At 51.7% G+C, this 14,746-nt stretch overlaps 1 protein-coding gene across 1 annotated transcript in view; it reads left to right on the plus strand.

Moving 5' to 3' along the window:
- Nucleotides 1-755: 755 nt before the first annotated feature.
- LOC140264955 (mitochondrial disaggregase-like) overlaps nucleotides 756-14,746 on the plus strand; it is a gene marked incomplete at its 3' end in the record, with an annotated part of 52,467 nt that continues 38,476 nt past the window's right edge. Inside the window, 2 exon segments of the mRNA XM_072360849.1 lie at nucleotides 756-864; nucleotides 13,561-13,664. Of these exon segments, the coding sequence (XP_072216950.1) occupies nucleotides 836-864; nucleotides 13,561-13,664 (133 nt within the window).

The following is a 14,746-nucleotide window of genomic DNA, read 5'->3' on the forward strand; positions in this document are numbered from 1 at the left end:
CCCATAACCCATCCCATAACCCATCCCATATCCCATCCCATCCCATCCCATCCCATAACCCATCCCATCCCATAACCCATCCCATAACCCATCCCATCCCATCCCATAACCCATCCCATAACCCATCCCATCCCCATCCCAACCCATCCCATCCCATAACCCATCCCATAACCCATCCCATCCCATCCCATAACCCATCCCATAACCCATCCCATAACCCATCCCATCCCATCCCATCCCATAACACATCCCATCCCATAACCCATCCCATAACCCATCCCATATCCCATCCCATCCCATCCCATCCCATAACCCATCCCATCCCATAACCCATCCCATAACCCATCCCATAACCCATCCCATATCCCATCCCATAACCCATCCCATCCCATCCCATCCCATCCCATCCATCCCATCCCATCCCATCCCATCCCATCCCATCCCATCCCATCCCATCCCATCCCATAACCCATCCCATAACCCATCCCATCCCATAACCCATCCCATCCCATAAGCCATCCCATAACCCATCCCATATCCCATCCCATAACCCATCCCATAACTCATCCCATCCCATATCCCATCCCATAACCCATCCCACCCCATCCCATCCCATAATATCCCATCCCATCCCATCCCATCCATCCCATCCCATCCCATCCCATCCCATCCCATCCCATCCCATCCCATCCCATCCCATCCCATCCCATCCCATAATATCCCATCCATCCCATACTATCCCATCCATCCTCACCCCGGTCCCTCCTTTCTGCCCAGGTTGCTGCAGGACGGCGCCGACGTCAACGCGAGGCACCGTCTGGGCTGGACGTCTCTGATGGTGGCGGCCATCAGCAGGAACGCCAGGTACCAGCGGGGCAGCACCGACAGCACGGCCTGCAACGGGCATAGGGCAGCAGGGGGGGACATGAGAGCCAATGGTGGCCTGGTTGGTCAATGGTTGGTCAATGGTTGGTCAATGGTTGGTCAATGGTTGGTCAGTGGTTGGTCAGTGGTTGGTCAATGGTTGGTCAATGGTTGATCAATGGTTGGTCAATGGTTGGTCAATGGTTGACCATGGGTTGACCATGGGCTGACCATGAGCTTGCTGGGTGTCCTGGTTGCCAAGAGAGCCAATGGTGGCCTGGTTGGTCAATGGTTGGTCAATGGTTGGTCAATGGTTGGTCAATGGTTGGTCAGTGGTTGACCATGGGCTGACCATGGGCTGACCATGAGCCAGTTGGGTTACCAAGAGAGCCAATGGTGGCCTGGTTGGTCAGTGGTTGGTCAGTGGTTGGTCAGTGGTTGGTCAGTGGTTGGTCAATGGTTGGTCAATGGTTGACCGGTGGTTGACCATGGGCTGACCATGAGCTTGCTGGGTGTCCTGGTGGCCAAGAGAGCCAATAGTGGCCTGGTTGGTCAATGGTTGGTCAATGGTTGACCATGGGCTGACCATGAGCCAGTTGGGTATCCTGGTGGCCAAGAGAGCCAATGGTGGCCTGGTTGGTCAATGGTTGGTCAGTGGTTGGTCAATGGTTGACCAGTGGTTGACCAGTGGTTGGTCAATGGTTGGTCAATGGTTGGCCAGTAGTTGGTCAATGGTTAACCATGGGTTGACCATGGGTTGACCATGAGCTTTCTGGGTGTCCTGGTGGCCAAGAGAGCCAATAGTGGCCTGGTTGGTCAGTGGCTGACCAGTGGTTGACCATGGGCTGACCACGAGCCAGCTGGATGTCCTGGTGGCCAAGAGAGCCAATAGTGGCCTGGTCGGTCAATGGTTGACCAGTGGTTGGTTAATGGTTGACCAGTGGTAGACCATGGGCTGACCATGAGCTGACCATGAGCCTGCAGCGTGTCCTGGTGGCCAAGAGAACCAATGGTGGTCTGGTTGGTCAATGGTTGGTCAATGGTTGGTCAATGGTTGGTCAATGGTTGGTCAGTGGTTGGTCAGTGGTTGGTCAATGGCTGGTCAGTGGTTGGTCAATGGTTGGTCAATGGTTGGTCAATGGTTGGTCAGTGGTTGGTCAATGGTTGGTCAGTGGTTGGTCAATGGTTGGTCAATGGTTGGTCAGTGGTTGGTCAGTGGTTGGTCAGTGGTTGGTCAATGGTTGGTCAGTGGTTGGTCAATGGTTGGTCAGTGGTTGGTCAATGGTTGGTCAATGGTTGGTCAGTGGTTGGTCAGTGGTTGGTCAGTGGTTGGTCAATGGTTGGTCAGTGGTTGGTCAATGGTTGGTCAGTGGTTGCTCAGTGGTTGGTCAATGGTTGGTCAATTGTTGGTCAGTGGTTGGTCAGTGGTTGGTCAATGGTTGGTCAATGGTTGGTCAATGGTTGGTCAATGGTTGGTCAGTGGTTGGTCAATGGTTGGTCAGTGGTTGGTCAATGGTTGGTCAATGGTTGGTCAGTGGTTGGTCAATGGTTGGTCAGTGGTTGGTCAATGGTTGGTCAGTGGTTGGTCAGTGGTTGGTCAATGGTTGGTCAGTGGTTGGTCAGTGGTTGGTCAATGGTTGGTCAGTGGTTGGTCAATGGTTGGTCAGTGGTTGGTCAGTGGTTGGTCAATGGTTGGTCAGTGGTTGGTCAATGGTTGGTCAATGGTTGGTCAGTGGTTGGTCAATGGTTGGTCAATGGTTGGTCAGTGGTTGGTCAATGGTTGGTCAATGGTTGGTCAGTGGTTGGTCAATGGTTGGTCAGTGGTTGGTCAATGGTTGGTCAATGGTTGGTCAGTGGTTGGTCAATGGTTGGTCAGTGGTTGGTCAATGGTTGGTCAATGGTTGGTCAATGGTTGGTCAGTGGTTGGTCAGTGGTTGGTCAATGGTTGGTCAGTGGTTGGTCAATGGTTGGTCAATGGTTGGTCAGTGGTTGACCATGGGTTGACCATAAGCCAGTTGGGTGTCCTGGTGGCCAAGAGAGCCAATGGTGGCCTGGTTGGTCAATGGTTGGTCAGTGGTTGGTCAATGGTTGACCAGTGGTTGACCAGTGGTTGGTCAATGGTTGGTCAATGGTTGGCCAGTAGTTGGTCAATGGTTGGTCAATGGTTGGTCAATGGTTGGTCAATGGTTGGTCAATGGTTGGTCAGTGGTTGGTCAATGGTTGGTCAATGGTTGGTCAATGGTTGACCATGGGTTGACCATGGGTTGACCATGAGCTTTCTGGGTGTCCTAGTGGCCAAGAGAGCCAATAGTGGCCTGGTTGGTCAGTGGTTGGTCAATGGTTGGTCAATGGTTGACCAGTGGTTGGTTAATGGTTGACCAGTGGTAGACCATGGGCTGACCATGAGCTGACCATGAGCCAGCAGCGTGTCCTGGTGGCCAAGAGAACCAATAGTGGTCTGGTTGGTCAATGGTTGGTCAATGGTTGGTCAGTGGTTGACCATGGGCTGACCATGAGCCAGCTGGGTGGCCAAGAGAGCCAATGGTGGCCTGGTTGGTCAATGGTTGGTCAATGGTTGGTCAGTGGTCGGTCAGTGGTTGGTCAATGGTTGGTCAATGGTTGACCATGGGTTGACCATGGGCTGACCATGAGCCAGCTGGGTGTCCTGGTGGCCAAGAGAGCCAATGGTGGCCTGGTTGGTTAATGGTTGGTCAATGGTTGGTCAGTGGTTGACCGGTGGTTGACCATGGGCTGACCATGAGCTGACCATGAGCCTGCAGCGTGTCCTGGTGGCCTGGTTGGTTAATGGTTGACCATGGGCTGACCATGAGCCTGTTGCGTGTCCTGGTGGCCAAGGGAGCCAATAGTGGCCTGGTTGGTTATTGGTTGACCAGTGGTTGACCATGAGCCTGCAACGTGTCCTGGTGGCCAAGAGAGCCAATGGTAGCCTGCTTGGTTAATGGTTGACCGGTGGTTGACCATGGGCTGACCATGGGCTGACTGTGAGCCAGCAGCGTGTCCTGGTGGCCAAGAAGGCCAATGTTGTCCTGGTTGTCCAGCATTGAGCACAGGCTGACCGTGAGGCAGCAGTATGCTCTGCTGGCCACAGAGGCCAATGGAACCATGGGGTGCACGGCACAAAGCATGGCCAGCAGGGCAGGGAGCTTCTCCTCCCCTCTGCTCTACCCTGAGGGGCCAAACCTGGAGCACTGCGCCCGTGCTGAGCTCCAAACAGACAGAGAACAGCTGTGGGGAGCCCATTGGGGGGACCCAATATCTCTAGAGCCACCCAGAACCCACCGGGATGCTTCTCTGTGCTGTAGGGAACCCGCTTTAATAGGGAACCCGCTTTAATAGGGAACCCGCTTTAAGGGGGGTCGGACCGGGAGATCTCAGAGGTCCCCATTGACCCCTTTGGCTCTGCTGCTGCGACCCACGGGCTGATGTGGGAGCTGCCAATGGCTCCCATGGGAGCTGCTGCCCCCCCAGGCTGGGGGCCGCGCTGGGTCTTTCACGCTCGACCTTTGCGAAGCAAAGAGGCTGAACGCTGCGCCCTCCCTCCCTTGGTTCCCATGATGAGCGCCGTGGCTTCTCGTAACCTTTTCAAAGCGCTCCGAAATGGATTCGGTCTACAACTAAATTCAATTAGGAGGGGGTTTTCTTATTATTATTATTGTTATTGTTATTATTATTATCGTCATTGAAGAAAAGACAGAAAGGGAGAGAAAGAGAAATCCAATTGCGGCCAACGCGGGCCAGACGCGGGAGAGCGAGCTTTGATGTTACAAGCTGCCTTTTGACTTGTGAGCAAGCTTCACGTGGTCACAAGTTCATAAGCCAAGAAGCTTAATGAGTTGTGAAAACACGGGATTAAAGCGGGAGCACAAAGGTTGAATATCCGCTCTCGGGCGACGCCATTTCAATCCTTGCGCCCAGTTCGTGTGTGGTGCGAACTTTGATGTGTGCCACGACAAGCTGAAAGCCGTGACCTCCTCGGGGAGCTGCTGGCGATGGGGCCGATGGGGATGGAAAAGGGGGGTTGTGGTTGTTTGTTTAACTTTGATGTCCGAGCAGCAGCCGGGCCCCCGTTGTTTGCCCGGCTCCGTAGCGGATCCTCCCACCTTGAAGAGGGCACAATGGTCAGCATTGGAGTGTGACGGCTGTTGACCATTCCAAGTGAGCGGCGGAGCAGAACGGAGCTTCAAGGCTTGTAAAAAGGCTGAGAGGGATCGGGGAGAAAGGCCGTGCGGGCTGAAAACAGGGCCTGGAAACGCTGATGGAGGCAGATGGGCCGTCGGGTGCTCAACCTGCTGGCTCCCATGGGCTGCGTTGGGTGAAATGGGGTGGCCTTGGGCCGCCTGCACGGCCTGGTTAATGATAGAGGTAGCAAAAGTGCTCTTTCTGAGGGGTATTTCTTAGTGGATTACCTACAGGGCAGCAGAAAGATGAAGTGAGGGGGATGTTTGGGCCTGGTTCTGTGAAACAAATGGGTCCCGGTCTGGGTCGATGGGCACAATTCAGGGTCCGTGTCTGCTTCAATGGATGCAGTTCATTGCAGGAGCACAAGAGGTTCTAGATGGAACCGTGCTCACAGCTGGACATCCTGCCTGACAGATGTGGGTGGCGTGGGGTCGCTTCTCTGGTAGGAGAGGGCCTGAAACCCTGGTGAAGGGACTTTGTTTCTCCTGGAGGCGACCATCCACTCATTGCTCTTGGGGATGACCATCCAATTACACCCCTTAGGGCTGACCATCCAATTACATCCCTTGGTGCTGACCATCCAATTACATCTCTTGGTGCTTACCATCCATTTAGATCCCTTGGGGCTGACCATCCAATTACAACCCTTAGGGCTGACCATCCAACTACATCCCTTGGGGCTGACCATCCAATTACATCTCTTGGTGCTGACCATCCATCTACATCTCTTGGGGCTGACCATGCTCTCATTGCTCTTGGAGTTGGCCATCGTCTCATTGCTCTTGGGGCTGACCATCCAATTACATCTCTTGGTGCTGACCATCCATCTACATCTCTTGGGGCTGACCATGCGCTCATTGCTCTTGGAGTTGGCCATCATCTCATTGCTCTTGGAGCTGACCATCCATTTACATCCTTTGGTGCTGACCATCCATTTACATCCTTTGGTGCTGACCATCCAACTACATCCATTGGGGCTGACCATCCAATTACATCCCTTGGTGCTGCCCATCCATTTAGATCCCTTGGTGCTGACCATCCAATTACATCCCTTGGTGCTGCCCATCCATTTAGATCCATTGGGGCTGACCATCCAATTACATCCCTTAGGGCTGACCATCCAATTACATCTCTTGGGGCTGACCATCCAACTACATCCCTTGGTGCTGCCCATCCATTTAGATCCATTGGGGCTGACCATCCAATTACATCCATTGGTGCTGACCATCCAATTACATCCCTTAGGGCTGACCATCCAATTACATCCATTGGTGCTGACCATCCAATTACATCCATTGGTGCTGACCATCCAATTACATCCATTGGGGCTGACCATCCAATTACATCCCTTGGAGCTGACCATCCAACTGCATCTCTTTGGGCTGACCATCCAATTACATCCCTTAGGGCTGACCATCTAATTACATCCATTGGTGCTGCCCATCCATTTAGATCCCTTGGTGCTGACCATCCAATTACATCCCTTAGGGCTGACCATCCAATTACATCCCTTGGTGCAGACCATCCATCTACATCTCTTGTCTCACCATCTACTTACATCCCTTGGTGCTGCCCATCCATTTAGATCCCTTGGGGCTGACCATCCAATTGCATCCCTTAGGGCTGACCATCCAACTACATCCCTTGGAGCTGACCATCCAATTACATCCCTTGGTGCTGCCCATCCATTTAGATCCCTTGGGACTGACCATCCAATTACATCTCTTGGTACTCACCATCCAACTACATCTCTTGGGGCTGACCATGCGCTCATTGCTCTTGGAGTTGGCCATCGTCTCATTGCTCTTGGTGCTGACCATCCATCTACATCTCTTGTCTCACCATCTACTTACATCCTTTGGGGCTGCCCATCCATTTAGATCCCTTGGTGCTGACCATCCACTTACATCCCTTAGGGCTGACCATCCAATTACATCCCTTGGGGCTGACCATCCAATTACATCCCTTGGTGCTGACCATCCATCTACATCTCTTGGGGCTGACCATGCTCTCATTGCTCTTGGAGTTGGCCATCGTCTCATTGCTCTTGGGGCTGACCATCCAATTACATCTCTTGGTGCTGACCACCCAGTTATATCCCTTGGTGCCGACCATCCAACTACATCCCTTGAGGGCTAACCACCCAATTATATCCTTTATGACTGACCATCCAATTACATCCCTTAGGACTGACCATCCAACTACATCTCTTGGGGCTGACCATGTGCTCATTGCTCTTGGAGTTGGCCATCGTCTCATTGCTCTTGGAGCTGACCATCCAATTACATCCCTTGGTGCTGACCATCCAATTACATCCCTTAGTGCTGACCATCCAATTACATCCCTTAGTGCTGACCATCCAACTGCATCCCTTGGTGCTGACCATCCAATTACGTTTCAATGGCGGAGGTCAGGCGGCGTGGCAGCTCCTGCAGCTCCTGCATGCAAACTGCAGCCCCTCCGCCCCCCATTGAGCCTTACAGAGCAAAGCTCTACCCTTCCCGGGGGGCTTTGTGTGCGGCCACGACCTGTGTCAGCTCCCCATCTCGGGGCAGCATTGTGCTGACGGTCATGGCCATCACCGCACTTCGTGCTTCACCAACCCCAGCTGCCCAGCACAGCCCGGCCACGGCTGACCAGCACAGCATCGATCTGACCCCCAACCCCTATTCCTTGCATTGGACACGTGTGTGTGTATTTCATCCTTAACAATCTGTTGGTCCAGCCACGAGAGGCAGAAAAGCTCTTTTATAGCCCCCCATGGATCGAAGAGGGTTTAACGCTGGTAGTGGGTTGGGGGTCTTGGAGGTTGGAGCTCTATATGGATGTGGATGAGCTGCGGGTGGGTATAAAGGTCTGTAGGGATATAGAAGAGCTCCATGTGGGTATAAATGAGGTCTATAGGGATATAGAAGAGCTCCATGTGGGTATAAAGGTCTGTAGGGATATAGAAGAGCTCCATGTGGGTATAAAGGTCTATAGGGATATAGAAGATCTCCGTGTGGGTATAAATGAGGTCTATAGGGATATAGAAGAGCTCCATGTGGGTATAAAGGTCTATAGGGATATAGAAGAGCTCCGTGTGGGTATAAAGGTCTATAGGGATATAGAAGAGCTCCATGTGGGTATAAATGAGGTCTATAGGGATATAGAAGAGCTCCATGTGGGTATAAAGATCTATAGGGATATAGAAGAGCTCCATGTGGGTATAAAGGTCTATAGGGATATAGAAGAGCTCCATGTGGGTATAAATGAGGTCTATAGGGATATAGAAGAGCTCCGTGTGGGTATAAAGGTCTATAGGGATATAGAAGAGCTTCGTGTGGGTATAAAGGTCTATAGGGATATAGAAGAGCTCCATGTGGGTATAAAGGTCTATAGGGATATAGAAGAGCTCCATGTGGGTATAAAGGTCTATAGGGATATAGAAGAGCTCCATGTGGGTATAAAGGTCTATAGGGATATAGAAGAGCTTCGTGTGGGTATAAATGAGGTCTATAGGGATATAGAAGAGCTCCATGTGGGTATAAAGGTCTATAGGGATATAGAAGAGCTCCATGTGGGTATTGAGGTCTATAGGGATATAGAAGAGCTCCATGTGGGTATAAATGAGGTCTATAGGGATATAGAAGAGCTCCGTGTGGGTATAAATGAGGGCTATAGGGATATAGAAGAGCTCCATGTGGGTATAAAGGTCTATAGGGATATAGAAGAGCTCCGTGTGGGTATAAAGGTCTATAGGGATATAGAAGAGCTCTATGTGGATATAAATGAGGTCTGTAGGGGTATAGAAGAGCTTCATATGGGTATAAAGGTCTATAGGGATATAGAAGAGCTCCATGTGGGTATAAATGAGGTCTATAGGGATATAGAAGAGCTCCGTGTGGGTAGAAATGAGGTCTATAGGGATATAGAAGAGCTCCATGTGGGTATAAAGGTCTATAGGGATATAGAAGAGCTCCATGTGGGTATAAAGGTCTATAGGGATATAGAAGAGCTCCGTGTGGGTATAAATGAGGTCTATAGGGATATAGAAGAGCTCCATGTGGGTATAAAAGTCTATAGGGATATAGAAGAGCTTCATGTGGGTATAAAGGTCTATAGGGATATAGAAGAGCTCCGTGTGGGTATAAAGGTCTATAGGGATATAGAAGAGCTCCATGTGGGTATAAAGGTCTGTAGGGATATAGAAGAGCTCCATGTGGGTATAAATGAGGTCTATAGGGATATAGAAGAGCTCCATGTGGGTATAAAGGTCTATAGGGATATAGAAGAGCTCCGTGTGGGTATAAATGAGGTCTATAGGGATATAGAAGAGCTCCATGTGGGTATAAATGAGGTCTATAGGGATATAGAAGAGCTCCGTGTGGGTATAAATGAGGTCTATAGGGATATAGAAGAGCTCCGTGTGGGTATAAAGGTCTATAGGGATATAGAAGAGCTCCGTGTGGGTATAAAGGTCTATAGGGATATAGAAGAGCTTCATGTGGGTATAAAGGTCTATAGGGATATAGAAGAGCTCCGTGTGGGTATAAATGAGGTCTATAGGGATATAGAAGAGCTCCATGTGGGTATAAAGGTCTATAGGGATATAGAAGAGCTCCATGTGGGTATAAAGGTCTATAGGGATATAGAAGAGCTCCATGTGGGTATAAATGAGGTCTATAGGGATATAGAAGAGCTTCGTGTGGGTATAAATGAGGGCTATAGGGATATAGAAGAGCTCCGTGTGGGTATAAAGGTCTATAGGGATATAGAAGAGCTTCATGTGGGTATAAAGGTCTATAGGGATATAGAAGAGCTCTGTGTGGGTATAAAGGTCTATAGGGATATAGAAGAGCTCCATGTGGGTATAAATGAGGTCTATAGGGATATAGAAGAGCTCCATGTGGGTATAAATGAGGTCTATAGGGATATAGAAGAGCTCCATGTGGGTATAAAGGTCTATAGGGATATAGAAGAGCTCCATGTGGGTATAAAGGTCTATAGGGATATAGAAGAGCTCCGTGTGGGTATAAAGGTCTATAGGGATATAGAAGAGCTCCATGTGGGTATAAAGGTCTGTAGGGATATAGAAGAGCTCCGTGTGGGTATAAATGAGGTCTATAGGGATATAGAAGAGCTCCATGTGGGTATAAATGAGGTCTATAGGGATATAGAAGAGCTTCGTGTGGGTATAAACGAGGTCTATAGGGATATAGAAGAGCTCCGTGTGGGTATAAAGGTCTATAGGGATATAGAAGAGCTCCGTGTGGGTATAAAGGTCTATAGGGATATAGAAGAGCTCCATGTGGGTATTAATGAGGTCTGTAGGGATATAGAAGAGCTCCATGTGTGTATCAGTGCCCCCCATATGATAATGGTGAGGGGCTGGGGGCTCTCCTGGCTTCCAGCTCTGCTCCCTCAACCAAGCTCTATACGTGGCAAAGAGATCCCGGGAAGGAGTTTGCCTCTATTGCACCACTTAAAGAACCCAATGAGCACCTTTCGTTCCTTCTAATTTATGGGGTAAATGGGCAAAGAGGTTCCGTTCAATCCTAAATGGGGGCTGACAAGGGGCAGCCTGCAGGGACGGCTCGGTGCGCGGCGGAGCTGTCAGCCCCACAGCCGTGTCGGGGCTGGTGGATGCCGGCCGGTGCTGGTTGGTTGTCGGGGGAGGATGGAAGCCAGGGGGGAGGAAAGATGAGGAATGAACCGGATTCCGGCTGCTCGTAGGGGAGGGATCGGGTCCGTGTTGGGGGCTGGAGCAGGAGGAAGGGATCCGCATCAACGTGGCTCGTGCTGGGCTCTGATGGAAGGGTTTGGGTTGGAGCTCAAAAGGACGACTGGTCCCACACCGTGCAGGGAAATGGGGCACCCATAGAACAGAACGGGGCACCCACAGCCCCATAACAGAATAGGGGCACCCACAGAACAGAACAGGGCACCCATAGAATAGAACAGAACAGGGGAACCCACAGAACAGAACGGGGCACCCACAACCCCATAACAGAATAGGGGCACCCACAGAACGGAACAGGGCACCCATAGAATAGAACAGAACAGGGGAACCCACAGAACGGAACAGGAGCACCCACAGCCCCAGAATAGAACAGGGCACCCACAGAACAGAACAGAACAGGGCACCCATAGAATAGAACAGGGGCACCCACAGAACAGAAAAGGAGCACCCATAGAATAGAACAGAACAGAACAGAACTGGGACACCCACAGAACAGAACAGGGCACCCACAGAACAGAACAGAACAGGGCACCCATAGAATAGAACTGGGGCACCCACAGAACAGAACAGAACAGAACTGGGGCACCCACAGCCCCATAACAGAATAGGGGCACCCACAGAACAGAACAGAACTGGGGCACCCACAGCCCCATAACAGAACAGGACAGAACAGAACAGAACAGAACAGGGCACCCATAGAATAGAACAGAACAGAACAGGGCACCCACAGAACAGAACAGAATAGGGGAACCCACAGAACAGAACAGAACAGGGGCACCTACAGAACAGAACAGAATAGGGGAACCCACAGAACAGAACAGAACAGGGGCACCCACAGAACAGAACAGAATAGGGGAACCCACAGAACAGAACAGAACAGGGGCACCCACAGAACAGAACAGAATAGGGGAACCCACAGAACAGAACAGAATGGGGCACCCACAGAGTAGAACGGGGGCACCCACAGAACAGAATGGGGCACCCATAGAACAGAACAGAACAGAACTGGGGCACCCACAGAACAGAACAGAACAGGGCACCCATAGAATAGAACTGGGGCACCCACAGAACAGAACAGAACAGAACTGGGGCACCCACAGCCCCATAACAGAATAGGGGCACCCACAGAACAGAACAGGGCACCCATAGAATAGAACAGAACAGAACAGAACTGGGGCACCCACAGAACAGAACAGAACTGGGGCACCCACAGCCCCATAACAGAACAGGAGCACCCATAGAACAGAACAGGGCACCCATAGAATAGAACTGGGGCACCCACAGAACAGAATAGGGCACCCATAGAATAGAACAGAACAGGGCACCCATAGAACAGAACTGGGGCACCCACAGAACAGAACAGAACAGAACAGAACAGAACTGGGGCACCCACAGCCCCATAACAGAACAGGGGCACCCATAGAACAGAACAGGGGAACCCACAGAACAGAATGGGGCACCCACAGAACAGAACTGGGGCACCCACAGAACAGAACAGAACAGGGCACCCATAGAACAGAACAGGGGCACCCACAGCTCCATCAGCCCTCACTGCCCCGTCCTGCATTGACTCTAGGGACGTATCATGGTGTGCTCAGATTGCAATGTTGTGCTCAGATGGAATCCCTGCCAAGGTGGTGGCAGCAGCTGCTCTGTGCTGCAGGAGCTGTGGCTGAGCACAGTGATCCCATACAGCTCACAGTGATCTCATACAGCTCACAGTGATCCCATACAGCTCACAGTGATCCCATACAGCTCACAGTGATCCCATACAGCTCACAGTGATCTCATACAGCTCACAGTGATCCCATACAGCTCACAGTGATCCCATACAGCTCACAGTGATCCCATACAGCTCACAGTGATCCCATACAGCTCACAGTGATCTCATACAGCTCACAGTGATCCCATACAGCTCACAGTGATCCCATACAGCTCACAGTGATCCCATACAGCTCACAGTGATCTCATACAGCTCACAGTGATCCCATACAGCTCACAGTGATCCCATACAGCTCACACTGATCCCATACAGCTCACACTGATCCCATACAGCTCACAGTGATCTCATACAGCTCACAGTGATCTCATACAGCTCACAGTGATCCCATACAGCTCACAGTGATCCCATACAGCTCACAGTGATCTCATACAGCTCACAGTGATCCCATACAGCTCACAGTGATCCCATACAGCTCACAGTGATCCCATACAGCTCACAGTGATCCCATACAGCTCCGATTCCCATAGGCTGAGGTTTGGCTCAGCTCGTGGCGGCACTCGGACATTTTCCTTCCAGCTCCCTTCTGATTTCCACCATTGAACCCTGTTTCCCGAGCGCTGAGCTCCGCGCTTCCTCCTGGCAGGGCAGAAATAAGCAAGAAAGAGGCTGAGCCATCATAGCCCAGCGGTTCCTATGTTCTATGTCCTATGTTCTATGTTCTATGTTCCTAATTCTATGATTCCTCTTTTGGGGTGACTCAATGGGCCACCCTGACTCAATGGGGCGGCTGCAGTGAGCGGCTCAGAAACCCCTTTGCACACCCAGCTCTCCCAGGCTCATATCACAGCATCATAGAATAGCCTGGGTTGCCCACAGTGCTCATCCAACCCCCTGCTATGTGCAGCCCAGAGCCACATCCAGCCTGGCCTTGAATGCCCGCAGGGATGTGTTACCCATAGGACTCCCTGCCCCGCAGCCTTCCCTTTGCTTTCGGATCGCTCTCTCCTTCTGGCATTTCCCCCTGCCTGACTCGTGCTCTGTTTCCTTGCAGCGTGGTGAAGGTGCTGCTGGCAGCCAATGCAGATCCGAACCTCGGGGACGACTTCAGCAGCGTCTATGAGACGGCCAAGGAGAAAGGCCTCCATTCGTTGGAAGGTAACGCTGTTCACGCGCGGCTCCGGAGGGGCACCCAAGTTTCTTTTTCTGGCTTTGAAATGGAAGCTGCTGCTTTTTGCCTGTTGGAAACAGATTTCATTATTCGCTTGGAGCTGCTGCAACCTCATTATTCGCTTGGAGCTGCTGCAGCATCCGAGAGAGAGCTTTGCTATTGGCCGGAGCCCAGCGGTGCAGCTGGGAGCCGCGTCCCATTGACCATCATGGGGGAGGGCAGTGCGGGCCTTAGAGATGGATCCAGGGGGGAGGAGGGTTGTGAGGCTGCGCGGCGCTGAGCTGGATGCTGCAGCTCATCACTTCGGACTGCCTCGTGTTTCCAGTCCCGGCCCTACCTCCATGTTATCCCCATCGCTGTCGGGCCCACCTGCTGCAGCACGGAACTGTGGTTAGGCTGCAGTTGGACTTGATGGTCTTCAAGGTCTTTTCCAACCTGGGTAATTCTATGATTCTATGGGCTGAGCCACATCCTTAGCAACGTATTTATCTGCAGGACCTAAAAGGGGCTGTGAGAAAGAAGGGCTGGTTGGACTCAGTAGGGATGGATGGACTCAGAAGGGCTGGATGGACTCAGAAGGGATGGATGGACTCAGAAGGGCTGGATGGACTCAGTAGGGCTGGATGGACTCAGTAGGGCTGGTTGGACTCAGAAGGGATGGATGGGCTCAGAAGGGATGGATGGACTCAGTAGGGCTGGATGGACTCAGAAGGGCTGGATGGACTCATAAGGGATGGATGGACTCAGAAGGGCTGGATGGACTCATAAGGGATGGATGGACTCAGAAGGGATGGATGGTCTCAGAAGGGATGGATGGACTCAGAAGGGCTGGATGGACTCAGAAGGGCTGGATGGACTCAGTAGGGCTGGATGGACTCAGAAGGGCTGGATGGACTCAGAAGGGCTGGATGGACTCAGAAGGGCTGGATAGACTCAGAAGGGCTGGATGGACTCAGTAGGGCTGGATGGACTCAGAAGGGCTGGTTGGACTCAGAAGGGCTGGATGGACTCAGTAGGGCTGGATGGACTCAGAAGGGCTGGATGGACTCAGTAGGGCTGGATGGACTCA

The sequence above is a fragment of the Excalfactoria chinensis genome, unplaced genomic scaffold (genome assembly GCF_039878825.1).
Source record: "Excalfactoria chinensis isolate bCotChi1 unplaced genomic scaffold, bCotChi1.hap2 Scaffold_364, whole genome shotgun sequence".
Classification (NCBI taxonomy): domain Eukaryota; kingdom Metazoa; phylum Chordata; class Aves; order Galliformes; family Phasianidae; genus Excalfactoria; species Excalfactoria chinensis.